We start from the raw sequence: 27569 nt of genomic DNA, 5'->3' as shown, positions 1-27569 counted from the left end.
CCGCGGGTGGTGTGTGGGTATCCGGTGGGCGGCCGTCCGCGCCCCTGCGCCCAGCCGTCTACGTACTCAACTTCCGCTGCCCTTCGGAGCGCAGGCGGATTCTCAGTGGGCCGCGGCCGCCATTTTGTGTGGTAGCCACGTGCCTCCACCTCGCCTCGTTTCTTGTCTTTCCGTCCTCCGATTTTGTTTGGGCTTTCGCCCGTGCGTGCCCTGGACCCTCCGGGTGCCGTCCCTTCGATTTGTTCAGGGTCTCCTGCCGTTTTTCAGTCGTTTATAAGGATCGTGTAACGGATCACCCTGAAGCTCTCAGTGACTCGCTCACTCTTGCATGGCCGCCAAGCCACGCCCCTGTATCGAATAACAGCTTTATTGTGGACTTTCAGTTTGTGAAGCTCACAAAGACGACCAAACAATTACTTTAAAATGACAAAAATAAGTTTGCAGACTGCACACTATTCTTTTCCCAACAGTCTCTGCAGTCTCAAAAAAAACAAAATTGGGGAAGGTGGTAGATAAACAAAAAACTGCTGCAGAAAGTAAAGGTACAATCCTAGCTAAAGCTGAATAAAGCAACGCATGGATTTGCTAAAACATGCATGTTCTCTGAAGTAAGAATACAGAGTTCTTTTCAAAAGGTATTTGCAGTCCCCATTTTTAGGCTGGCCTAAACATGCCCAGGCTGGAAAAGCCCTTTGGTAACCTGAAGGGTAACCTCAATGATACTGAATCTCAACAAGCATGGTACAGTGCATTACCGCGCTGTTTAATATCTTAGCACAGCCAATTGGGGGGATTCTCCTGACCATGGGATGCAGATTAGAGGAGTAGGTCAAAAGCCAACAAAATGGCAAATTGCTACACATGAATGATATTTTATTTCTATTGCGCTCATACACAAGTGTTTCAGAGTGCGACCAGGCAGAGAAAGGGAACAGGGGAGAACAAAAACAACAATCTTACTAGGCCCAGTGACATTGAGAACGTGCAAGTGCAGGGTAGAGGGAGAAGGGGGAGAAGTGCATGGAAGAGGGAACAAAAGGAGAGTGCGGAGCGAGAAGGAAAAAAAATAATGATAAAATAATAAATAAAAAGGCAACAAACAATGGGAGTGCAGCCAGCAAGTGGCAAGTGCTGGGTTTATGGCAGCAGGCCGTGTAGGTCTGAAAGTGCAGGAAGAAAAGGGGAGGGCTGTATGGGTACAGATACAGACCCAAGTGCAGGGGGTGTCCCGGAGGCAGTGTGTGAGGGTGGCAAGATGAGCAAGTACCTGGGCCCAGATGACAGAGGGTGGCCAGGTGCATGGTGCCGAGGGAGAGTAGAATCAACAGGGGAGAGGGGAAGAGAAGGCAGAAGCAAAGAGGAAGGTTTTGAGGTGCTTCTGGAACCGGAGATGGTTCTCCTCAAGTTTTAGAGTGGCAGGGAAGCTGTTCCAGAGGGTGGCCCCAACCGAAGACAGATCTACCCCTAGCAAGTTTCTTTGAGAAACGACTGACCCTGAGGGAGTTAGAGGTAGAGGAGCGGAGTGCTCGAGATGGGAGGTATTTGCGGAGGGATAGCTGAAGGTATGTTGGACCCAGGCCCCAGAAAGCCTTGTGGACAATGCAGAGGGTTTTGAATTTAATCCTTGCATCCACTGGGAGCCAATGGAGAGATTTCGGAGCTGGAGAAATACGATCCCAGGGCTTGAGGCCAAGGACAAGTCTTGCAGTCCTGTTCTGGATAAGCTGGAAAGGGCGGAGAGTAGAGGCCGATAGATTAAGGAAGAGGCTGTTGCAATAGTCCAGCTTAGAGAGAACCAGAGCTTGGGAGACAGTGAGCTTCTGGGGGAATGAGAGGAAAGGAAGAATACCTCTGAGGAGGTGCAGTAGGAGGTTTGACTTTTTTGATACATCAGCGATGTGGGCAGAGAAGGAGGGTGTGGAATCAAAGGTGACATCAAGGTTCTTGGCCTCGCAGGTGGGGATAGGAGGAGGGCAAAGGGAGGCCGGCCAGAGAGTGAGGGGAAAGGAAGGTGATGGTGTGCCAATGAGGAGGATCTCTATCTTGCTGGCATTAAGACAAAGATTGTTGGCGGCACGCCAATCTTGGATAGCAGTTAAGCAATCAGTGATGAGAGAGGTGGAGGAGGTGGCCGAGGGTAGCCTGAAAATGGGTTGAGTGTCGTCTGCGTAGCACTTGAAGTTTGAGCAGAAAATGGTAATACAGCGGGTGAGAGTTGCCAGGTATTGGTTGAAAAGCCAGGGCAAGAGGTTAGACCCCTGGGGAACACCACAGGTGGAGAGGAAGACAGATGATAGGAAGGACCCAAGTTGGACCTGGGAGGGTCGATCAGAGAGGAAAGAGGTCAGCCAGGCCAGAGCCTGATCAGTGATGTCCAAGTTATCCCGGAGATGGTTGAGCAGGATGGTATGGTTGACCGTGTCGAAGGCAGAGGAGAGATCAAGTAGGATGAGAACAGAGGGAAGGCTAGAGTCAAGGTTGGAAAGCAGATCTTCAATGGAGGTAACAAGGAAAATTGAGGGAGGGGGGCATGATTAAAGTATACTGGACGAGGGTGTAAAGAAAGGCATGTAGGGTATAGCTCACTTAATCTTCCAGTCACTCTTTCCCCCTTTGTCCGAGTCACAAACCATCTGACATCTCTCAATCTCAGTTGGCATAAATTAACACAATCTAGGTCAAACCTTCCAGAGACTGTAGATGAAAGATCATCTTGTGGCCTGGAAAAAGGCCATCTGGGGTACAGGAAGTCAGCACTGTGTGCATTCAAAGAGGACTACATATATTGCAAATAATTTAAAACTAAACATAACATTTGCTCCTACAACCGTTTGCTAAGTGTTCAAGACATGCCAATAACAAAAAAACAACAAAAACACTTGCAATTTGAATCAATCACATGGATATTAATAATACAAACACGCAGATGAATGCTCTCCTTTACACAATTGAAGAGGATATATTTTTTTTTTTAAGATCGCTTAGGACATCTACATTTTGAAGTAATAATCAAACTTGAATAGTGATTTCTTTCCTCTTTTGACCAAGACTTACCTTCATTCTACAAAACGTGCCATTTCCTCTCCTGGCTCGCTTTTTAGGTTGTGGAACATTATCGCATTCTTCTGCATATAGCAAAATACGTTTGCTTGGCTTTCTAAAGCGTTTGTTCTCAAAATGCGCTGGAAGAGAAAGAAATGAAGTCTTACAAAAAGGGAGCATGGCAAAACAAATACAAGTTATAAAAGCATCTTTTGTACTAGGTATCCTTAGTTAGTCACACATCTTCTTCCAAACGTCATTGCATGTGCTGAATGAGCTGATCTACCCGGTTTACTCCTCTGGTTGCTTGCAGATCCCTTGCTGCCAAACTGTCATTCCTACCCGTGCCCAGTTGTTCGCTCCCTGCTCACTTGTATTGATCTCTTTCAATCTGCTTCCCTCGCAGAGTACTTACACAAATATCAATGGGAGAACACATGCAGCCACTGGCTAAGACACTTGTGGCCCTCAAAGCTCCCAGCATCCTAACTATTTTCTCTCTATGTACCAGACAAAAATGGGGAAGTGGAAAAGAGCATTTAAGGAAAGGAATAACAACCATCACCACAGGCACAATTCAAGAGAATCTTCAAAGCATAAGTATACAGATAAAGGGTTTGAGAGTGACAGATTAATACATAAACATTTTAGAAATAGATTTGATCAGATGGACTTGACCAAAACGAGCACTTTACCTAAAGTGTACACCTACATACTCTAGGGCCAATGCTTACAATAAGGGCACTAGCCCCGTACCTAGTACAATTCCCCTTGGCCAAATCCGAATTGCCATAGGTGGCCATTGAGCTAAAACTGTGATCGAATGTGAACAGGTAACAATTAATTGCTCTAATAGCTGCTCTATCTGCTTCAACATGGATGGGTGAAAGAAACTGGTGAGGTTTTAGTTAGCCATTGACATGCAGCAAGCTGAATTCAACAACTATGGTCAGTACAGGTTAAAAAGGAAAACGGACAGTAAAAACATTTACAACAATAATCTACTTAGGCTGTCCTAGGTTTTTTGCACCTTCCTAGCTAATTTCTTACTGCCTTCTTGGTTTTAGAAAAAACAAACTACACTGACAACAAACACATTTAAGGCGTTCAAAAATCTATGCATCCAAAAGAAAAATAAATATTCGTCTTCGGGACTGCAAGTGGTTCTCTGGATCCCAGCTAAGTCTTTCATTCAGGGCTATGCAAACACAAGGCACACGGCGTCATTCAGCCATTACAATCACTGATAATTAATACAAATCGGTAATGTATTGCCCTTTATGGACGAAAAAGTTGTGAATAAGGTACAGTTCCTCAAAAGGTATTCTCACAAGTGTCAGGAGTGACACAAATAATGGCAAAGCTTTGGCTCTCCATTCACGTTCAAAATGTAGTGTATAAAATATATGAATACACGAGTGCCATACATGTGTCATATTAATTCTGTGTGTTTGGGAATGTAATTAAAAGAGCATTACGACATATTTAGGAGTGGTTTGAAGCTCATCTAGTGGGCAAAACAAACGTTTGCATCTCAAATGAAAGCAGGATTTGTGGCATGCTCTCATTTCCTCACAGTTGAGCTCCTGCATAGTTGGCGATTCTGGATACAAAAGAGACACTTTCAGCTTCAGCTCATTAAATCTTCAGCACTGTACGCACATTCCTGTCTGGCCACTTCAAGAAGCACCACAGCCATTTCAGGCCCCCATGGCACCTCTACGCCCACAAAGTGCACTCCATTGATCGACTGTGCACCAAAGAGAAAATCATTTGGCCCTGAGGTATGCCTTGGTGTGATGCATCAATATAACCCGGAGACCCAGCTCGAACTAAATATATATCATTGTTTTATTGGTAAAAATCAATACAACCTTTAACAATAGATCAAGTAAAGAAAAACAAGACTGTACATAAAAAAATGCGAAAAAAAAGACATCTACAATCAAACTCAAAAACCAAGAATGACTATAAACGTCTTTCCAGGAATAATTCATAATCATCTAAATTCCATAACAATATTCAGAGTTCTCAAAGAAATTATAACAGATAACAGAGAAGTCTAAGCTCCTGACGAACAGTGATTCCACATGATGTGTGATTCTTGATCATTCAAAAACAGTCTAAAAACGTTTTGCCTCAAAGTCTGCAGAGTTGCAATACAGCAACAAACGTTGTAGGGTTTCCCTTTAAACTTTCATCTTGACAAAATCGGCAGAAAAGAAGATTCCCCCATTTATAACGCCATATGTGACTAGTACTTCCCTGGTGTGAACAATATTCAAACGAAAACGCATAAAGTGACCATGTCTGGCCTCATCGGGATAAAACGAGAGGTAAGGACAAAGTACATCGTTTTCTATGGTCACCCCTCAAATGGATCATTGAAGGGTATTGGTGAAAATCCTTCATTTTTTGTACCCAGTCGGCGTCATACAGGGCTTGCTTTAATGTACAGGGATTCCAAATCCGATACAAAGAATCACAGTCATGCTCAATAAAACATTTCGCAGAGAGATCCTTTAGGTAAATCAGGACTCGGGAAGCAATTCCGCGAGAAATGGTCTGAAGATCTGAATAAAGCAAGTTTTCCAGTGGAGCTAAAATATTTCTGTATAAAGCTAGATATCTCCAGTGGGCTCTAGCTTTTAGGGAAATAAAACCCAGATCATAGCGTAGAACAGAGTGTGGAACTGAAGTAGGTAGTCAAAACAATCTTCTCCAAATCGGGGCTTCCAAATAAAACAAATAATTCAACATTGACAGATAGTAAAGTTCAATCCCATAAAGACGCCTTATCTGCAGTACCCCAGCTGCGGAGTGCAAGCATTTCACAGCCGGCCCCACTCGTAGTGGATTGGCTGCAGACCACATCATTTGGCCCAATCCAGGGGAGCCGGCAGCCCGAGGCCAGCCCCCTCCAGAGGCCATTCATTCCGGTCTGGCCCTGGCCAGCCTGCCCACCTGCCATGCCTCACTATCCAGTGAGTCTTTGACCCACGCTCCAAACCCTGCACCAGACTGATCAGGTGATATTGCCAACAACAAGACAGCGTGCAAACTACTACAGAAAACCTATGTGTTCATCTTCCGCGAGGTAAGACCTCCCCTGCCTGAAGCACTGACGAACCCGGTGTGTACTGCAAATGCTACTCTGCAACTGGACCGCACCATTATACAGCCACCCTACAGAAACAGCTAACCCTATACAGATTAGTTCACCTCCAAGCTCCCACCAATGATCTCAAACAGGCAGCGACCCCAAACCCATTTGGTGACCCCTATGGTCCTCTCCCTCCAACCACACCATTCTTGCCTCCTCTAATGCTTCTCCCAGCATCCACCCTCTGCGCAGATGGTGTGGTGCACTAATCTGCTACAAGGTGCAGAATGCCCCTTGCCTGCTAGCCTTGTGCCAAATATCCTGTTTACAACCACTATCTAACCCCACCACCTTCCAGCCGCCAGCTTGCACTACTGTACCAGCATTATGCGCCCAGAATTGGAACAGCGCATGCACACCCATCAATGGCCTGCCACCTTCTGTACCACAGCCCCTTACCAAACTACTACCCAGGCCCAACCCTTTCCTTGCTGAATTGTCCACCTCTCTCACATTAAGTAAATAGGAGTTAGCTGCTAGCAGAATGCCTACGTCCACCCTCCATGCCCCTAGGCACAGTGCCATTAACCCCATAGCGCCCAAATATGTTGTCACCACCGCAATTGCGCCCAAGTACATTGCCAATACTCACATTGCGCCCAAGTATGCTACCACCACCCCATTGCGCTTAATTACGCTGCCACCACCTCCATTGCAGTATGTATGCTGCCACCACTATGAAATCGCTGATCACAAAAGTCAATGACTCCTTGTACCCTCCAGCCCCTAACTTGACAACCCAAGACTCCGGAGAACCCGGGCCAGATAAGACAGCAGACACTGATCCGATGGGTCTTACCTACCCTACAGTGAGTGATTCAAAAAGTTAAGGCTCTACTCCGGCACCAGCCTGCCTCCCTACCCCGCCCTTCTGGTAATGCCAATTACTCCCTCAGCAAGCCTGAATCCCCCCTCCCCCAAAGCAATAGTCCTGCTAATCAGAAAACACTGCATAAGAGCTCTACCTTCACCAGCCCTCTACATGACACCCCCGCCCACCACTGAATCAGGACGTCTTACGTAAATTGTGTGTTAATCAATGTATGCTTCATCGGAGCGTATTGCCATCTAAATTCAGGACATCATCAGACCACGAACCTGACCTGCTTGCCACCAAATAATCTTGGCTACACAGTGCTTTTGGTATGCTGCTCTCGCTTGCCATTTCACAAACTATACAATTCTCAGAGCTGACCGCTCCACCACCTTCCTCAAAAAAACATCTCTGGACCACTCATTCCTACTAACTAGCACCTTATAACCACTCTCCCATTCTTGCTTAAAATGACCGTGCTGCCTATACTCAATTGCAACAATTTCTTGAACACCACCAAGGATCAAGTCAAAAAATGAAGGGCACCTGGCTAAACTCTGATATGCCCAGGGGGGTAGCTTTTGAGATACAAAAAGTAATCAGCGTGTAAGATCCAGCAGCAAGTTTTCTCCAAGTGTATTTATTTTTCAAGTGACAACAGAAAAAATAAATCAATTTGTTTTGTACATATTCCTTCTTACTCAACATAGGATAGAAACTGACCGTTTTTTGTTTTCACAATTAGGGGTAACTATTAAGTACCGCCCTCTATAATGTCGAGGGAAAGCGTTTATACATTTACACTGTCTCTTTGCATTTTGTACACACATTTTGACAAAAAGGTGACAGCGTGAACTCCTGGACTGCTAATAGTCTCAGGGTTATAGAACATAACACACAACATGTGGGACACAGAATGATAAAACAGTATGTTGTGTCATAAATCGACACTCTAGTGTTCCGGCTACAGTAGCAGTAGATGGATGCTTGTTAGTGGAGTGGCCTTCTTCAGGATATGGGGGTGAGAGATACTCTGTCCATTAGGAATCGTCTCAAAAAAGGTGGTAAGATTTTGTGGGCGATTCTTCTCCTCCTGATGGGAATAGTCTGTGAGGTTGTGTGATCAGTACACAACCTCAAAAGGGTACCCAAGGGTCCTACTTGGTGGCCTGGGTCCAGAGTGGTGGCCAGGCGGTGGCGTCGTCAGTAAATGGCGAAATAAAGCCACTGATTTGACGAAAGTTGCGCGAGTCAGAGGCTTACACGATCGTCGGAAGGACCTTCAGACTCGTGCAACTTTCGTCAAATCAGTGGCTTTATTTCGCCATTTACTGACACCACCACCGCATGGTCGCCACTCTGGACCCAGGCCACCAAGTAGGACCTTTGGATACCCTTTTGAGGTTGTGTACAGATCACACTACCTCACAGACTATTCCCCACAGAAGGAGGGTGCGGAGTAAAGGTGTGAATAGAGCTCCATGAAGCTCCTTTGTAAATGGTGTCAAGGGGTACATTTGCAATGAAAGCCATAGTGGCCACAGTGCCTCTTGTAGAGAGGGCCCTTGGCGTTAAAGGCAGAGTTTTATCTGAAAGGGAGTAACACAGCTGGATACATTTGACTATCCATTTTGAGATGGCACCTTTAAAGACGCGATCTCCGTCTCTGCCTGTAGCTACGGAGACGAACAGTTGATCTGTCTTTCTTAGCGGTCAGGTCTGGTCTACGTAGTAGAGGACCGCTCTTCGCACATGTAGTGTGTGTAGTTTCACCTCAGCAGAGCTTTGGGTTCTTGGAAGAAGGCCGGTAGCTCAATGGACTGGTTAACATGGAATTTTGAAATTAACTTAGGCGAGAACCTAGGGTGAGTTCGTAGAACCAGTTTATCCTTATGAACAGTAAAGAAAGGATCCTACACTGACAGAGCCTGAATCTCACGGACCCTTCTTATGGATGTAATGGCTACTAAGAAGGCAGTTTGATAGGTCAGGTGTTTGAGATTAGCTTTATGCATGGGTTCAAAGGAGGGGCCCATGAGTTTAGCAAGCACCACATTAAGGTCCCATCCTGGTGGTGGGTTCGAAATTGGAGGGTGGAGTCTCTTTACCCCTTCCATGAAGGCTTTAACCACTGGTACTTTCCACCACAACACTTTGTTATGGGAGGTGGTGTAGGCTGACAGCGCCGCCAGGTGTACCTTGAGTGAATTAAATACCAACCCTGCATCCAGCAGGTGGAGCATGTAGGTAACAATATTGGAAGGAGTGCAATCAACAGGGTTGATTTGTTTATTCTGGCACCAAATAACAAATCTCTTCCATTTATCAAAGTAACAGTGTCTTGTATTTGGTTTCCTTGATTCTTTTAGAATATCCATGCATCTCTGTGGTAGATTGAGATGGCCAAACTCTATGACTTCAGGAGCTATGCTGCCAAGTTCATCGAGCTGGGTTGAGGATGCACCGTTTGTCCTTTGTTCTGGGATAGTAGGTTGTGCCAGCACGGGAGTTTGATGGGTTCGCACACTGCCAGTTTGCGCAAGTGCGGGACCCACGGTTGTCTCGCCCACATGGGAGCAACTAGGATGAGCGTCAGATTCCCTGTACATCTTGTTGACCACCTTTCTCAACAGAGGGGTTGGTGGAATAGAATAGGCAAACATCCCCGACCAGTTCATCCATAGAGCGTTCCCCATGGAGCCTGGCTGGGGGAACATGGATGCGAATCCTGGGCATTGTCTGTTTTTGCTTGTGGCGGATAGGTCTATAGTGGGGAAACCCCACTGTGAGAAGAGGTCTCCCACGACTTCTTCGTGTAGACACCATTCATGTTCTTCCGGGAGGGGATCTCTGCTCCAATCGTCCGCTAGTGAATTGAGATCCCCTGGAACATGTTGGGATGACAGGTAAATGTTCCGTCTGAGTGCCCATGTCCAAATTCTCTGGGCAAGCCTGGACAGATTTGGTGAACGAGTGCCCCCTTGTTTGTTTATGTAAAACATCGCCATCGTGCTGTCTGTTAAGGTCTGCACTGACAGGTTCAACAGGTGGGGTTCGAATGCTCGAAGCGCTCTGAAGACCGCCAGAAGTTCTAGCAAATTGATGTGATTCTTGGCCACTGTGAGACCACAGACCCGGAGCTGTGTGGTGAAGGAGGTGTGCTCCCCACCCCGACAGACGCGTCCGTAATGACTACCGCCTGAATCTCTGGATCGTAAAAGGGTTTCCCCTTTGACAGGTTCTCTCTTGTCCACCAGCGAAGACTTTGTACCAGTGTTGGCGAAACTACCACTTGCCTGAGACCACTGTTTTGCCAACGATTCCTGCATGGGTCGCAGGCGTGCGCGAGGAAGCAGGTAAATACATGACGCCATCATGCCTAGCAAACACATCGCTTTGCACACCCTTATCTGGCGACCGGAGTGATATTGAGGAATTTGCAGTAGTAGATTCCAAATTCTTTCCTCTGATGGAAAGGCCAACCTCTCTTGAGTGTTTAGGACAGTTCCTAGGAACTGTTTGGAGGTGCTTGGCACACGTCTTGATTTATTCTCGTTGATTGAGAAACCCAATTCGAAGAGGAGGTTGATCGTTCTTTGGATGTTGGATCTGCAAATTACTGGGGTCTCCCCCGTGATGAGCCAGTCGTCCAGGTAAGGGTACACTGGGATTGCCTCCCTGCGTAGGTGCGCCGCCACCACTGCCAGTACCTTGGTGAATACTCTTGGAGCTGAGGCTATACTGAAGGGCAGCACCTTGAACTGGTAGTGCTGACTGTCCACCTTGAAGTGCAAGAATCTTCTGTGCGCTGGGAACATGTAAATATGAAAATAGGCATTTTTCAAGTCCAATGTTGCCATGTAATCTCCTCTTTTTATGAGGGGGGATTACCTCTTGGAGTGTAGTCATGCAAAATGTTTGGGGCTTGACATACTTTTGGCCCAAGTAGCTGCCTTGCTGATGACATTCAAGACGTTTGTCTCTGTAACGCGCCGGCCATGCCTTTGGCACTGATCACATGAGTGTGAATCCCATCAGGAACAGTTTTGCCCATGGCCGAACACGCCTCCGAAATGGCCTGAACCATCCAACAAACAATGGAAGCCTTAGAGCTGGGGGTCACAAACAAAGCTTCAGACTTTCGGAAGGATTTCATACGCGAGATAAAACTTGGGGACTCTCTTGAGGTCCAAGGAATGAGGGCTCTCACTCTGCCTGACTGCAGGTTCGGGAAGAACACTGGCAGGCAGAAGATCTCTTGATTCAGATGAAATGGTGACTACCTTGGGCAAGAAATGTGGATGAGTGCACAAGATGACCATGTCGTTGTGAAAAGTGGTGAATGGCTCACACAAAAACAACGCCTGCAGCTCACTAACCCTGCATGCAGAGGTGATGGCCACCAATAAAACAGTCTTAAGCGTCACCAAGTGGATGTACAAAGAAGCCATCGCATGAAAGGCTTGCATTGCAAAGATGCAAGAACCACATGGGGATCCCAGACCGGATGAGGCCTATGTACTGAAGGGAAAAAGCCTAGACAACCCCTTAAAGTGGGCCTTAACCACCGAAAACACATGCTCAGGGGAATTCTTGTAAGCCCTGATGGCCACCAAATATGTGCAGCAAGTACCCACCTGGACTCCAGAACGAGCCAGGTGTGCCAACAAAGCTAGTACATCATCCAGAAGACAGGGTCCAGCCCCCTGTCGCGAGCCCAATGGCAGAACCTAGTCCATTTGCTCTTATACTGGGACCGAGTTGAGGGCCTCCTGGCCTGCTGAATGATGTCCCAGTTGTCATCTGAAAATTGAGCGTGCTGAAGTCTCAGCTGAACAGGAACCAGGCCGCCACGGCCAGTTTGGTCGGGTCCTGATGTTTATTACCCCCGTCTGCTGTGTCAAGAAGCTTCTGCTGGGGATCGGAAGATGGACGGGACCCTGGGAGCTCAACTGCAGCAGATCCGAAAACCAAGGCTTTGAAGGCCAGTGGGGGGCAACCAGGATGAGGCTGCAACACACGGAGGCCCGGAACATGCAGAGTGTCCATTGGAGCAGAGGTGTGAGCGGGAATGCATAACACCTGCGGTCATGCCAACAGATCTGGAAGGTGTCTCCCAGTGACCCCCAACATTTACCTGCCCATGAAGCTAACTGGAAGCACTTGGCATTCCGAAGGGATGCAAACAACTCCAGGTCCGCGAACCCCCAGTGCTGGAAATGGGACAACAAGGAGTCATTGTGCAACTCCCATTCTTAGGTGTTGCACTGCAAGAGACTCAACTGGTCCACTTCTGCATTGCTGTCCCTTGGGAGCTGGACTGCCGAGATCCAAATCCCCTCTGCCTGGGCCCATTCCAAGATCCAAATTGACTCCATGCAGAGGGGGCAGGTGCCACCCTGCTTATTCAGGTAAAACATTGTAGTAGAACTATCCATCCTAACCAGAACCAACTTGTCCCTGATGAGGCAAAAATGCCTTGAGGGCCAGGCCAACTGCCCTAAGCTCGAGCAGATTGATATGCAGGAGGGCTTCCGTCCTGGACCATGCTACATGAATAGCATAGTCCTCCAGAGTAGGCCCCCCCCAGTTCGAAAGAGAAGCGTCCGTCGTATCCACCTGGGTAGGCTCTGGTCAGGTGAAGGGGGTTCCCACACACATTGTCATCTATTAGCCACCAGCAAAGATCAGGCAGAAGGAGCGGTGGTATTGAGATCCCGTCTGACTGAGACCCTGTCTCCTAATCCCAATTGGCCGCCAGGAGGAACTGGAGGCACCTCATCTTGAGACGGGAATGCTGTACAGTGAGCATGCAGCAGGCCATCAGGCCCGGAATGAGATGGAACCACCATGCCGAAGTGGTCGAGTTGGCCAGAAAGTGAAGTCTCTCAGGCGTGGGGAACACCCGCTGTACGGTAGTGTTCCAATGCACCCCTAGGAAGACCAGTTCCAGAGACAGACATAATTGCGATTTCCTTTGGTTGAGGAAAAATCCCTGCTGATGAAGGTATCCACCAATTTCTAGCAGGAGGGGTCCACCGGTTTGGGTGGCCCGGCCATCACCAACCAGTCATCCAAAAAAGGGTTTAGATGGTGGCCCCTCCAGGTAAAGACAGATTTAGAAATGACAGGTCCAGGACTACCCTCAGGCTAGCCTGGTTGTTCTCGAGTACCGCTAAAATCCAGGAATAGTAACCGAAGCCCCTGTCCACAAGAGGAACCGGTTCCATCGCCTGGATCTCCAAAGGCGAAAGGACCTCCCGTAAGAGCCAGGGACTCGATCTGACATGCAAATGGGAAGAGTGGTGAACCTCTTCCGGAGATGTAGCCCTGACGAGCCAGTAATCGAGGTATGGGTAGATGTGGAGGCCCTGCTCTCTGAGGAGGGCCGCCACCGCATTCATGAACATGGTGAAGACCCTGGGGGCCGAGTTGAGGCCAAACGGAAGGGCCTTGTACTGAAAATGGTAGCCCATGATCCTGAACCCAAGTAAGAACGATGTCGCAGAGATGGGGGACTGGAAAAAGCCCTTACTCCCCCCACCCCCTTTTTGTTGCTTGCGCCAGCTCTGAGACGGCGAGCAGTCCGGCAGCCTGGATCTACGCTCCTGGAAGCATCGGAACCCTCCGTACGTACGACCTCTATCAGCAGGCTGCGGAGATTGGGTGTACGATTTGGCCATGGTCTTTGTAAGGATAGATTAAGACTTGGCCGTTTGTGAGCGGTTTTTCTTTTTGTCCAGCTCTTCGTCCGTGAAGGAGTGGAAAAGTCCCTGCCCCTGCCCCCCCCCACTCGAACGGTAGATCTAATATGCATTCCTGGACATCAAGGTTGAATTTTGTTGCCCGGAGCCAAGCTGTCCTCATGTCCGTGGCAATACAGATGGCATGGCCACAGGTGTCAAAATGGGCCACGGTGGATTCCATGAGATCATGCGCCACCAGCTTGGCCTCGACTAGCCCCGCCTGAAAGCGTGATTGGCTCTGGTTGGGGAGTTCCGGGAGGACATCCGCAATTTCCCACCATAATCTTTGGTTGGCGGCAGCCGGCATGGAGTCTGCGTTGGCCCGATGTAGATGTAAGGACGCGTTGGAATACATTTTCTTGCCATACGCCTCCAAGATCTTCTTGCCTAGCAGCGCCGCAGAGGAGGCGGCTGAGAACGACTGAGGCTTGGAGTATAGTGATGCTGCAGCGATCATCGAGGAGTGTGGCTGAGGATGGGCCAAGAGTGTATCCCCCTCCATCTGCCTGTACTTGGCATCCAGGCGTCGATTGACAGTTGGGCCGAGTGGGGCTTGAGCCAACCCTTCTTGGCCAGGGAGACTACATCAGTTTGCAGTGGAATCCCCGTTATGGCAGAGGGGTGTCGCGTGAGGACTTCAGGCAGCACCCCCTCTGCCGGCTGCTCGACCGCGGGTTGGGGTAGGCCCAGATACTCCGCCAGCCCAGCAACACATTCGAGGAAAGGCCCTGGCTGAGGATGGCGTGTCTGGATCCTCCTCATCATCATCATCATCATCCGTATCCTGTGGATCTGGGTGATCCAGTGGAGGAGGAGGAGGAGTAGTTGGCGCCCGAGGCTGGGGTACAGGGACTGCGGCAGGAGGCTGGTATGGAGCCACCTGAGGAGTCGGCTGGGGAGCTAAAGGAGGCGGCTGGGCCGGGGCCTGGGGCGTCTGTGGTACCGCTAGCATTGCGAGAAGGACTTCCCTGATGGTGTCTTTGAGGATAACCCCCATCCGAGTTGACTTCATGAGGCAGAGGAACCTCTCAAAGAAGACCTCTTCACTGGCCGAGGAGGTGGCAGGGGGTACTGACGGGGTAGCAGGGAGCTGCTGGAGCTGCTGCGTACCCTGCCCATATGGACGCAAAGGAAAGCTGACCTGAGCAAAAGGGGGGTAGGCTGTAGACAACCTACCTGGTTGAGGACAGTCTCACCTTGACACTCGTTCTTTGCCGAATTCCTGGGGAATGGCGTTGGACGGGTGCCTCTGTCTGGCGCAGACGCTATTTTGTCGAGCTGCCTGCCATGTGCCTGCAACGTGTTGCTCAGCCCGCTGGACCCGCCCTCGTCCAAGACTCTTGCATGTGGATCACGAGGCCTACCCTGCTCCTCGGGCCTAAGCCCGGTAGGTGTGGCACCCTCGACCCCGGGGGTTGGTAGAGCTGCGTTTAGGCGTCCCCTCAGACGTATTGCCGGTATTAGGGCTTAGCCCCTCGGCCATGGTGCCCGTACAAGGCCCGGTAATAGAACCTTCCGGTCCCTCAAAACTGTCACCGGAAGGAGCGGAGGTTCCCTCGGCCAGAGGCCGGTAGCTGCAGCAGTCTCGGTGCACATGCTGGTAGAAGGACCTGACCGGTCCCTTCTGCACGGGAGAGTCCCTGGGAAGGATTCTCCCTTGCGAGGCGCGATGGAGAATAGCAGCCCTACCTTGAGCTTGGTTGGATGTTTCACAAAGTTTATGAGGTCCTCTGGAGGAGACTTATGGAAGAGCTCCCTCTACCTGGTAGTCTGTTCTTCAGGGCTTTCGAGGACAGCAAGCCACACACTGAACAAGCTTGCCAACCGTTGTCTAGACCAAGGCAACGTAGGCAGAGGGCATGGGGGAATGAAGTTGCGAAGAGCCAGTTGCAGGGTGGACACCTGCTGAACCCTGTAGAAATCGACATGCGCCAGGGAGGGGCATGACGCCTGAGGACCGAGTACCTGAATGATAAGAAAGTCAAAGAAGAAGTAACCGAAGAAGTATCCACGCGTGGAATTACATGGCCGAAGCCAAATCCAGCGCTGGTGAATTCAGCCCCTTCCTGTCGTTGCGGAAAAGGGGACACAGGTGTGGCGGCAGAGTCAGGGCAGCGCATGCTCCTAGGGACGCACCCCCGCACGCCTCTAACTTTAAAGAGGAAGGTTTTTTCTGTTGAAAAAAGTTCAGTCTCCCGTCCATTGGAATGGACGCCCATACAGTGTGGAAGAAAAGGGACAGGACGTAAGAGTAGGAAAGGATCCACGGGATGCTGAAAAGATGCTTGCAGGTATCCTGGAACAGAGCCAAATGGTCTCCCACAGGCGAACTGTGTTCCCTCCACCTTGATGTCACTGCTTCTTGGCGTCCGATGTGGGGGCAGAGACAGGGGAGCGGAAAAACCTGTGCTATCGCCTCTGCTGCTGCTTCCTGTTGTTGCTGGGTGACCAGTCAGGCCTCCGTGTACCACAGTCTCGTAATCCCTTGAAGCCGGAGAATGCACAGGGTTTGAATTCGGTCCTAACCTGGGATTTAAGGAAGGATTTCTGACCTGGATTTGTCAGGATGGCCAAGGACGTGGCGGTTTGAGTAGAGTTTTTCTTTTGTTAATCCATCATAGGTGGATGAATAAAAAAGGTCCACGCCCTCGAAGGGCAGATCCAGGATTTGCTCCTGCACATCAGATGAAAACATTTTGGCGTGCATCCACGCCGTCCTTATCTCGACTGACAGGCACAGTCCTCTGCTGGCTGTATCGATGTGGGTGACCAAAGATTCCATGAGGTCCTGCACAGTGGCCCCAGGCATACGAAAGACCAGCCTTGAAGGAGGCCTGCTTGTCCGAAGGGATGTCAGGAAGAAATTCCCAGAGCGCCCGTCAGAGCTTCTGGTTAGCCGCAGCTAAGAGGGTATCTGCGTTGGCCTGCCGCAGATACAGCCCTGAGATGGCGTAACAGCACATTCCCAAGGACTCCAGGACCATGTCCTCCTTGGAGAGGCAACTGGAGGCGACTCCCGTGGAGGAAAACGAGGAAGACTATGGTTTAAAATAAAAGGTGACTGCAGCTACCACAGAGGAATGTGGCTGCGGGTAGGAGGCCAGGAGGATTGCCTCTCCATCCAACTTCATGTTCCTCTGGGCATTGGCCGTGGGCTTTTCCAAGACCTTTCCGCGCAACCTGCAGGACTTCTTTCAGTAAGGGAATGCCGGACAGGATATAGGTGCGTTTGCACAATATCTCTGGTAGCACACCAGACTCCTGGGGGTCTTCCTCAGGAAGAGGGACCCCCAAAAACTCTGCAGGGCCTTGAAGACGCTCCTTAAAGGCCTCAACAGATGTTGAGCATTCATCGTCCTGGCAACATTGTCATCGTCTACATAGTGTCCCCCTCCCCCTTTTTTTTAAAGACCAAAAGTCTGGAGCCGCAGACAGGTCCAACGGCTGTTAAGGCGAAGGCGTTGGTGGTACAGGAGGAGGTGGGAGGTCAGAGCAACTGGTGGGGCCACAACCGGAAGTGGGGCCGGCTCCAGGAGAGTGAGAGGAACAGGAGGAGTACCAAGAAGAGAGGGCAGAGGAAGTGCCACCTGTGGGATGACCTCCTTCACAATGTCCTTCAGGAGTCCCTTCATCTGAGGGGAATGCATGAGGAAGAGGAAGTGCTCGAAGAAGCTGTCGTCACAAGCCGTCCGATCGCCATAAGCCCGGGCCCTCTGAGGCGCTGGGCCTCCACTCCTGATCAAAGCGCTGAGGCGCCTGGGGCGTGTGGCTGTACAGCTGTGATGGGTAGATGTAGCCCTGAGAGGACCAAAATCCTGCACCGTAGGATACGCTGCCACTTCTACTGGGAAGGGGGCCAGGAGCATCCTGCAAAGCCCACTCGATGGGTGAAACCACTGGCAGGACTTGAGCTGGATCCAAGATAGCTGCCTGCCAGGCAGGCCCCACCACGTGCTGCTCCGCCATTTTGAAGCCTTGCACCACGACCTGGGAGGGAGCACGCAAAGGCCCTGAGCCAAGAGGTCTCGGACACAAAAGGATACAGCTTGAGTCTTGCAACCAAAGCAGAAGCGTCGACATCAGAAATCCCTCTGGTAGGCACTGAGCCCTCAGCCGGTAGTCAGAACGCCCTAATTCATAGCCTCGGAGGAAGCTGTGGTAGCTAGGAGCCCTCGCCCACAGTGCCAGTAGCCATGCTGGATCTAGCCGAAGACGGACTCTTGGAGGTGGCACTCGACGATCCTTTACCCCCATGGGGTAGAAGAAGAGGACAAGCCTGATCGTCCTTCCAAGGACAACCTGGTAGGGCCCCATAGCCCCTCACCTTGGGAGCCGGTAGCCTGGAAGGCCTCAGCTCTGTCCCCAGACCACCTGTAAGAGCCCCTGGTCCACTCAGCTTGGGTGCCAGTAGCCATAGAGGCCTCAGGCCTGCCAGAACCAGAATCAGAGGAACCCTAATGTCGATAAGGAGTTGCTGCATTGTGGAGTCCTGCTGAACAGAGGGCGTAACTTGTCTTGACGAGAGGTCATGAAGACAAAGTCCTTAAGGTGGGGAGGAGAAGAAGTGTGTAAGATCTCCCTCCACGGCGACCGAGAGCATTGCAGGCCGAAGGAGTCCCAGCGGTGGTCTGTCCCCAAGTACTCCAATGCGAGTCCGAGGCCAGGAATTTACAGTCGCATGAGGCACACCCTGTGAAGCCTCCTGCAGTCGACATGCGCCAGGGAAGGCAAGGCGGTGGGCAGCTTCGGGGCCTCAGATGTAGCACGATGCATCCTAGCATCGCAAATCTCGCAGGCTTTTGCTTGGAACGCAGTCAGTCAAAAACCCTGATGGCTGGAGCTGGAGGAAGCCTGGAGCCCGAGCTCAATAGACTCACTCCCACATAGGAAGAGGCCGAGCGAACCAACAACCACGAATCCCCTCCCAGCAACAGAAAACAAGGTACTGAACTGGAGTAAAGCGGCACGCCAATGGAAGTGCGGAAGCACGATAGGCCCGCTCACCCCCATCTGGAATAACCCGGACTTCACTCCAGGTAACAGCCCAAATATTTTCATAGATGGAAAGAAGGACGACTGGAGAAGGTCAAATACTTCCGAGAATGGAAACCCACTGAACTTCGAAGCCTGCAAAGCGAAATTTAAATTCCCATCGGAGAGGTTTAGATACGCACATCTTAAGCACTGGCTGTCAAGCAATGCAATGAAAAACATGGTAGCAGAGAACTCACAGCCCTAGAGCGAACCCTCACAGTGATTCCCCCCCAAGGGGAAAATATCAACCCTCTACAAGCTTCTGGACAGAACAGATCCAGCCTACATGCTCAAATGGAAAAAAGACATAGGGAGGGTTATTGAACCAGAGGAGTGGGGACACATCTGGGCTAGAGCACACAGAAGCTCCAAATGTATAACCAACAAAGAAGGGGCATTCAAGGTATGCTACAGGTGGTATCGGACCCCGGAAACTACAAATGCAATCCCACGATTCCCCCACTCTGCTGGAGGGGATGCCCGGACAAAGGCACGCTGTACTACCTACTATGGACATGCCCCAAAACCACCCAATTTTGGAAATCGGTTCTAGAACAGGTCAAAGCAATCGCCGGCCTCACAATCCCATGGGTCTCGGCAATTGTCCTCCTGGGAACGAGGGGTAAAGGCCAATTTGCCGACCAACCGAAGAGCAGACCTATGTGCTCATTTACTAACAGCGGCAAAAATGGCAATAGCCAGGCTCTAGAAAAACCCTGAAGGATCTGAAATCCAGATATGGTGGTTGAGTGTTGGGACATAATAGCGGGTGAGAAAATTACAGCCCTTCAGTTTGGGAACAGAGACAAATTCTACCAAATCTGGGCCCCCTTCCTGGACTACACACACCAATACCCAGGGCTGGCTAGACAACCTCCCACCTTCCGATGGATGGACAAGCAAGACTAGAGATGATGCCAGAAGAGTATGGCATAACCTAGTGGCAGCCTAGCACGACTGGAAACGCACAAGAAGGCGGCCCCGGACGATTGGCTGCCTCCCCCGCCCCCCTGAGAGAGCCAACACAGGCGATCGAAGGACCATGGCCGCAGAGACACATCTCCTTCCAAATACACAGTTGAACTGGAAACGTCAGCCTCATTTTCCTTCCCCTTCCTTACGACCCTGCCTCGCCCTCCCCCTCTGTCCTCATTAAGACTTCAAAGACTCATTGTTTCTGTTATTTGTATCTTCTGTTACCAAACAACCAAGCATTGAATAATGCTCACGCTATAATGCCACGCTGTTATCTTGTTTGTACAAAACCAATAAAAAGAAGTTTTGAAAAAAAATAAAATTGATAAAAATAAAAGTGGAGCAAGCGGAAAGCTAAAAAAAAGTCTCTGTGCTGGCTAACAGGTCCAACCCAGTCCGAGCGGAAAAGGGGACTGAGGCGAGGCTCTGATGGGCAGAGCGTGACAGTGCCGCAGCGTGCTATTTTACATTTAAAGGGAAAGCTCAATTTTTCACTGCCAAAGGTTCCGGTATGAGTACAAGGTTTGATTCAAATTTGAAGAAAACCAATCACCACGCTTGGTGTCGGAGACACCACAACTGTGCATTGTTCATCATTTGGTAAACAGTTCCCAGATTTTGCAGAATGGGAGTGTTGGAATATGCAAGGAAATCGCAGTGCAGAGCAAGAATGAAGGAAGAGTAAGCAGATGGAAGGCAGAGTAAGCAGAGGAAAGGCAGAGTAAGCAGAGGAAAGGCAGAGTAAGCAGCAATGCGATAGAAGTTTAGAGGGGAAAGAGGAGGAGGGAAGGAGACAGAAATGAAATGAGAGCAGAACAGTCTGAAGAGGAGGAAGTAAAAGATCTGAAATCATAGGTAAACTGCCTTGGAAGAACCCTGAAAAAAGTGGTGAGACCAAACAAGAGAAGAGGAGGAGAGCGAAAGTGGAGAAAGACTCAGCAGAAGTAAGGAGAGTGGAGGAAAGGACAAAAAGTTAGACAGTGTGAACCATCTGAGGCGAGAGCATGCAAGAGCTCGAGTGACAGCATGAGAGATAGGGCGAGGGAGGGTGAGAGCGCGGGAGAGAGTGCGGCCGTGAGGGAGAGAGTACAGGCGAGAGGGAGAGAAAAAGACATGAATTACTTACCATAATAGCATTTCTGATGATAGTATCTGCTTAGATTGACATGCTGTGCATATGGTTCCGACATCCAGTGGTAACCGCGGAGCATTGCAATCGGTCTTTCGGGGACCGAAAGGGGACATCAGCATAGGCGTGTCTAACACTATCCCTATCGTGACGTGTAGTGTACCCAAAATCCCTCACACGCCGAGGTCCCTCAGATTGTATTTTTTCTGCCATGAGGGAGCCCAAGGCTATTGTGAGGGAGTACATGAAGAGAGAAGTAGTGAGACGCCTATGTCCCTTCCACCCCGAACGAGAAGGTAGGGAGGGAGCATATGAATCTAAGCAAATACACTCATCAGAAATGCTATTACGGTAAGTAATGCATATCTTCTTATGCTCATTATCTGCTTAGAATAACATGGTGTGCATAGACTAGCTAGCAGTACCCCGAGTTGGAGGTGGGTTATGAGAAGGAACAGTAGAGAAAAGATGTCTTAGTACTGCTTGTCCCACTTGAGAATCAGACCTAGAATGAGTGTCTTGACAATAGTGCTTCGTAAAGGTGTGTACAGAACTCCAGGTTGCCGGTTTGCAAATGGACTCGAGAGGAACATTTGCAATGAATGCTATGGATGCCCCAGTGCCCCGAGTAGAATGTGCTCTAGGCTTGAAGGGCAGTTCTCTCTTACCAAGAGTGTAACATACTGTGATGCATTTGACAATCCACCTCGAGATAGCTGATTTAGAGACAGGATCCCCTTCTCTACCAGCTGCTACTGAAATGAAAAATTGGTTTGTTTTCCTAAGCGGTTTAGTTCTTTACAGGTAGAACATGACTGCCCTGCGCACATCTAGTGTGTGTAGGCTTCTTTCAGCCATGCTAGTTGGAAAAAGGTAGGTAGTTCAATCGATTGGTTCACATGGAACTTCGAGATGAATTTAGGAGCAAATCTGGGGTGAGTGCACAGAACTACCTTATCCCTGTGGACTGTAACAAAGGGGTCTAGAACAGAAAGTGCATGTAGTTCGCTAACCCTTCTAACAGAAGTGATAGCCACTAGGAAGGCCGTCTTATAAGTCAGGTCTTTTAGACTTGCTTTATGCATAGGCTCAAAGAGAGATCCCATGAGCCTGGTCAACACCACATTTAGGCCCCATCCAGAAGCTGGGTGAGAAATGGGAGGACGAATCCTCTTAACCCCTTCCATAAAGGCCTTAATCAACGGTATCTTCAACCACACGCCTTTTGTTGTGATGTGGTGTAGGCTAAAAGAGCCGCCAGATGAACCTTTAAGGAATTGGAGACCAACCCAGTGTCTAACAGATGGGTTAGGTACAGCACAATGTGTGTGGGTGAGCAATCTATGGGATTGACGCCCTTAGAATTACACCAGATGACAAAACCTTTCCATTTGCTGGCATAGCAATAACGTGCGTTAGGTTTTCTAGCTTCCCTGAGGATGTCCATGCACCTTTGAGGGAGCTGTAGGTGTCCAAACTCTATGACCTCAGGAGCCAAGCTGCTAAGTTCAGAGTTTGTGGGCATGTGTGTAGGGTCTCCTCCCTGTCCTGAGACAACATGTTGTAAGGGCAGGGTAGTTTCATTGGTGGGGAGACGGACATCTCCATAAGATGAGCGAACCCGGGTTGGCGGGCCCACATGGTGTCCACCAGTATCATGGTAACTGGTTCCTGGTGCATCCTGTGCACCATCTTGTTGAGAAGGGGAGTCGGGGGAGTTGGGAGGGGGAAGCGTAGACAAATTTCCCTGACCATGTTATCCAGAGGACCGTTCCCCTTGGAGTGGTTCTGGGGATACCTGGAGGCGTAGTCTTGGCTTGGGCGTTCTTCTAAGTTGCGAACACCTCCATCTCTGGGAAGCCCCATTCTGCAAAGACGTTGGACATGATGTCTTCGTGCAGACACCATTCGTATTCTTCGGGCAAAGGAAAATCTCTGCTGAGCACGTCTGCCAGAAGATTGAGTGCCCCATGGAATATGTTGGGACAACAGAAACGTCTTGTGTCTGAGAGCTGATATCCAAATGTTTTGGGGCAGCTTGGATAGCCCTGGAGAGTGAGTGGCCCCCCCTGTTTGTTCAGGAAATACATGGCTGTAGTGCTGTCTGTTAGAATCAGCACCGTCTTCCCTTGTAGTTGCATCTGAAAGGCCTTTAATGCCTTGAACACCGGTAATATCTCCAGTAAATGTATATGGTTGGACGCTACTTGAGGGGACCACACTCCATGTACTGTCTGCTGAAGCAGGTGAGCCCCCGACCCCTTGAGAGATGCGTCTGTCGAGAGAGTAGCTTCCACTGCAGGGGTGGTGAAGGTCTTCCCCTTCAAGAGGTTTGCTCTTGTCCACCACTGCAGAGAGAGGAGGAGGGCTGGCGAGACAACTAGAAGATCTCCCCATTGTCCGCTGGCCTGACACCACTGGCTGTTGAGCCACTCTTGCATGGGACGCATGGGCAGCCGCGCATGGGGAACCAAGTATATGCACAACGCCATCATTACTAGCAAACGCATGGCGTTGCGCACCGTCACCGCCCGACTGGCTATATACTGAGGGATCTGAAAAACCATGTTCTGAACCCTCTCGTTGGAGGGGAAGACGAGGCCGTCTTTCATCCGGATTCGAGCTCGCAGAAATAGTTTTATTTGACTGGGGACTAGACTGGCTTTCTTCTTGTTGATAGAGAAACCCAGACTGAACAGGTGGTCTACGGTCTTTTAGGTGTTAAAAAAACATGTGTCGTACAAGTCCACTGTTATGAGCCAGTTGTCGAGGTAAGGGTAAACTGGGATGGATAACCTGCGCAGGTGTGCTGCAGCTACTGCCAGGACCTTCGTAAACACCCTTGGTACTGAGGCGATGCCGAAGGGAGTGAATTGGTAATGCCTGTCCTCTATCATGAACCTTAGATATTTCCTGTGCACTGGCAACATTGAAATATGAAAGTATGCATCTTTCATGTCCAATGTTACCGTGTAGTCCCCCTGTTTCAATAGTGGGATCACCTCCTGTAGTGTTACCATGCAAAACTTCTGAGGTTTTATGAACTTGTTCGCTGGGCGCATGTCTAGAACAGGGCGCATGGTGAGATCCTTTTTGGGTACAAGGAAGTACACTGAATAAATAGCCTTGTTTACCTGAAGAATAGGGACGGCTTCTATGGCGTCCTTTCCCAGCAGTGCTTCCACCTTTTGATTCAGATCTCCAGATGGTCCGGTGAAAGGCGCCGTGGTCTGAATTGTGGAGGTCGGGCGAATTCCACGCAGTACCCGTGGGCGACCGTCTTTATGACCCACTGGTCTGAAGTTATCACCTCCCATGCCGTGAGGAAAGATGTTAAGTGCCCCCCGACCGCAGTGACATAGGAGGGGACCTGGATCTGATTGTAATTTCTGACCGGAGGCTGCAGCTCCTCTAGGATTGGGGGCCTCTACCTCTGGCTTTGCCACGTCGCTGACCCCTTGGTGGGTAGTATGCAGGGCTTCCTGATGTTTGTCCAGTATTAAAGTTACCCATGCAATAGTTGTTCTGATTTGCACGGGACTGCCCTTGAAAGGACCGCAGAGAATTACTTCCTCTCTGGGGGGAAGGTCATTGAGTAATTTGTTGCAGGGACTTAAGAGTCTGATGCTCTTTTTTGGCTGATTCTAGGGCCTCATCGACCACCTTTCCGAAGAGTTTAGCTTCTTCAATTGGCTTATTGATGAGAGGCGACTGTGTTTCAAGCCTGAACTCTGAGATACGAAGCCAAGCGTGCCTTTTAAGTAAGGTTCCTTGGGCCAGAGACCTGCCTGCTTTTTCAGCCGTGTCCAGAGTGTTCTTTATTACATTCTGGTTCACTTGCCTGCCTTCAGCCACAATAGTGAGAAGCTTGGACCTGATGGGCTCTGGGACCTCTTGGAGACCTTCCTGTACTAGGTTCGATTGAGCATCAGCATAACTCGGCAGTAGCGTAGTGTTTTTCGCTATGTGCATGGTATATGCAGCAGCCAAGGTAACCCATTTACCTAGGGCATATAACCTCTTGGATGCTCTATCTGGAGTTGCCACCCTGTAACAAGGGGTCCTCCTGCCCGTTTCCGGATGGTAGTCACTGCCAGAGAATCGGGGGTGCGTGCCTTTTAATGCATTGACGGTCCGAAGGAGCTGGCTGTAATAACCTTTCAACTCTCGGGTTCACTGCCCGGGCTTGAGCTGGTGACACCAGGGAGGGAGCCAATCTTCTCTTAATAGAATTAAGGAAGGGAATGGCCTGGCTAGAGGGAGGCTTCTCCTTAAGAATATCTTCTACAACGTCCTGCTCAGGCACTGCCTCTTGAGTAGAGATTTGAAAATGCTCATTTGCCTTCTTTAACATGGTATTGAAGGCCTTTTGGTCGTCTATAGGCAAGGCTTGGCAAGCCGGGGTGGATGGAGGGGAATCCAGGCACAATACATCAGTGTCCTGATCTTGATGGGGAAGCGCCCATGGGTCCATCCCCACTTGCTGGGTTTCTTCCCAATTGTCCAAGGCATCCGCCTGGTCCTCATCGTAATTCTGAAGGAAGGAAGGTTCTTCATCTTCACTGTAAATGTCCCGATAAGTATCCATCTGGACGATCTCTTCATGATGGACAGGGACAGAAGGCTGATCTTCTTGGAATTGTGAAGCAGATTCAAGACTAGGCTCTCCACAAGATCTTTTCGGGGAAGGATGCTCAGAAAAACAGATCATTCTTTCAAGACGGTCCATACACCCTTCAAATTTCTCCCTTGTCCATTTAGAGGACCCAGAAGGGCCTACAGATGGAAAAGCGTATTCCACCCTTTGGCGCCGAAAATTGTCTCAGGGTGTTGGAAAGAGGCTCTTGACTGTCCTCGTAGGTACTGTGAGAATCGGGGCATCATGGCGTATCTAAAGATTTGTCTGCGGCCTGCCCCATGTTTTTCGGTAGAACAGGAATAAGCCCAACCGCTGAAGTAATTCTCACAATGCTGTGTTCGATTACCGCTGAATCAGCGTGAGTTAGTGGGTCCGAAGGTCTATCGGTAGACTTCCTGTCTTCCGCGGCGTTAAAGGGCCTAGGGGTCGGTTTTTTGCCTTCAGGCCTAGTCGTGATTTTTGTGCCTACCGCAGCCTTCGGGACAGTCGTAGTGTCGGATTTCCGTGCTTCGACGGTAAACCTGATTTAGGGGTTACGCCCTTGTTTGTTTTGGAATGCCCAGTCACAAGACGCGGATACGGGGAAGGCTTTGGATCTGAACGATCAGAAGAATCCACTGAAATTTGACGGCCCTGCTGGCACTTTCACCTTTTTCTACGTACCCATCGAAATAGGTGTAGGGGCTGTGTATTTAATGTAATGCGCTTGTACGCCCCTGTGGCCGGGTGTTGTCCCTGAAACGAGACCAGAGTCAGGCCTTAAAGGGTCGGAGACGGGCTTGGCGGACCTAGAAGTGTCTGCCTCAAGGTCTATCATATCCGCAACATATGTTTGGTCATCAGTGGTGTCTCCGTCACTTTCGGTGGGTGTGGTGGTGGGGGGGGAGTGGGGAGGGGAGGGGGTTCCACCCACGACATACCATAGGCGGCCCACCGCTTTACACGGCGCTCCTTAAGGATCTTAGGCCGAAGGAGTTTACAAGCCGCACACCGCTTCTCCTCGTGATCTAAGGGGAGACAGGAATTGCACGACCTGTGTTCGTACTTCCACGGGCATCTGACCCTACACTTAGGGCAGAACCTAAAAAGAGCCCTTTCCACAGCAAAAGGGGAAGATGACCAGACCTAGAGTGCAAAGAGGGGGAAAGGGGAAAGACATACCGGAAATATGGCCACCCCGACCCCACTCTCCCTACTGTAAAGGCCGGCCAGAAGGCCCGGCTACGTGGATGCTTCGGCCGCCGGATCGTAGGCGGTGAAATCCACCACCATAAACAAGTCTTTGTCGAAGTTGTTCTTGGCGTCGAAATTACTTAAGGGGAAAAAAACCACCAAGTCTGTTTCGGATACATGTAAGATCTCCGCTATAGGGCGACCAGTTACCTGAGCAGAAAAAAACAATCTGAGGGACCTCGGCGCGTGAGGGATTTTGGGTACACTACACGTCACGATAGGGATAGTGTTACAGACACGCCTATGCCGACGTCCCCTTTCGGTCCCCGAAAGACAAGCCGCAATACTCGGCGGTTATGCACAGCATGTGATTCTAAGCAGATTAACAAGCATCAGAAATAAGGACTACGTTACTTACCTGTAACTCCTGTTCACCAGCATGGATCGGACTTGGATTCACATGCTCATGAATAAAGATTGCATAGCAGTACACATACACAACCACGGGGAGTGGCGGGTTCAACAAAAGTAAAACACTCACCCGAGGCACAGACTCATCTCAAGTGAACAAGTTGCGTGGCACCGGTTGGCCAACTGGGGAAATGTTAAGTAGGGGCACACCAGAGAGAAATGCCATTGTTGCTGCGATGGCTGTGGTGGAAAGGGCTTGTGGCAGGCCTGGAAGGCATCTGTTAGCCAGACGATGACAGTGCATGATGCAGCAGGAGAGCCACCTGGAGATGGAAGCCTTCAACAAGGTACTCCAATGATTCACTGGTCCAAAATTTACGAACAATCGTGAAGTCTTTTGAAAATCCTTTGTGCTTGCCACATAAAACTTGAAGGCCCGACCA

The 27569-nt window shown here is 49.9% G+C and overlaps 1 protein-coding gene across 4 annotated transcripts in view; it reads right to left on the bottom strand.

Annotated features, from left to right (window-relative positions):
* The window catches only part of NSD1 (nuclear receptor binding SET domain protein 1), a 1891114-nt gene that overhangs the window by 1246799 nt on the left and 616746 nt on the right, over positions 1-27569 (bottom strand). For all 4 annotated transcript variants that reach the window (XM_069651497.1, XM_069651498.1, XM_069651496.1 and 1 more), the window contains exon 6: positions 3055-3182. In XM_069651497.1, coding sequence (XP_069507598.1) covers positions 3055-3182 — 128 coding nt within the window. The remainder of the gene's footprint in view (positions 1-3054; positions 3183-27569) is intronic.

The sequence above is a fragment of the Ambystoma mexicanum genome, chromosome 3p, assembly GCF_040938575.1.
Source record: "Ambystoma mexicanum isolate Mex_15411 chromosome 3p, UKY_AmexF1_1, whole genome shotgun sequence".
Classification (NCBI taxonomy): domain Eukaryota; kingdom Metazoa; phylum Chordata; class Amphibia; order Caudata; family Ambystomatidae; genus Ambystoma; species Ambystoma mexicanum.
This window is presented reverse-complemented; position numbering and strand designations above follow the sequence as displayed.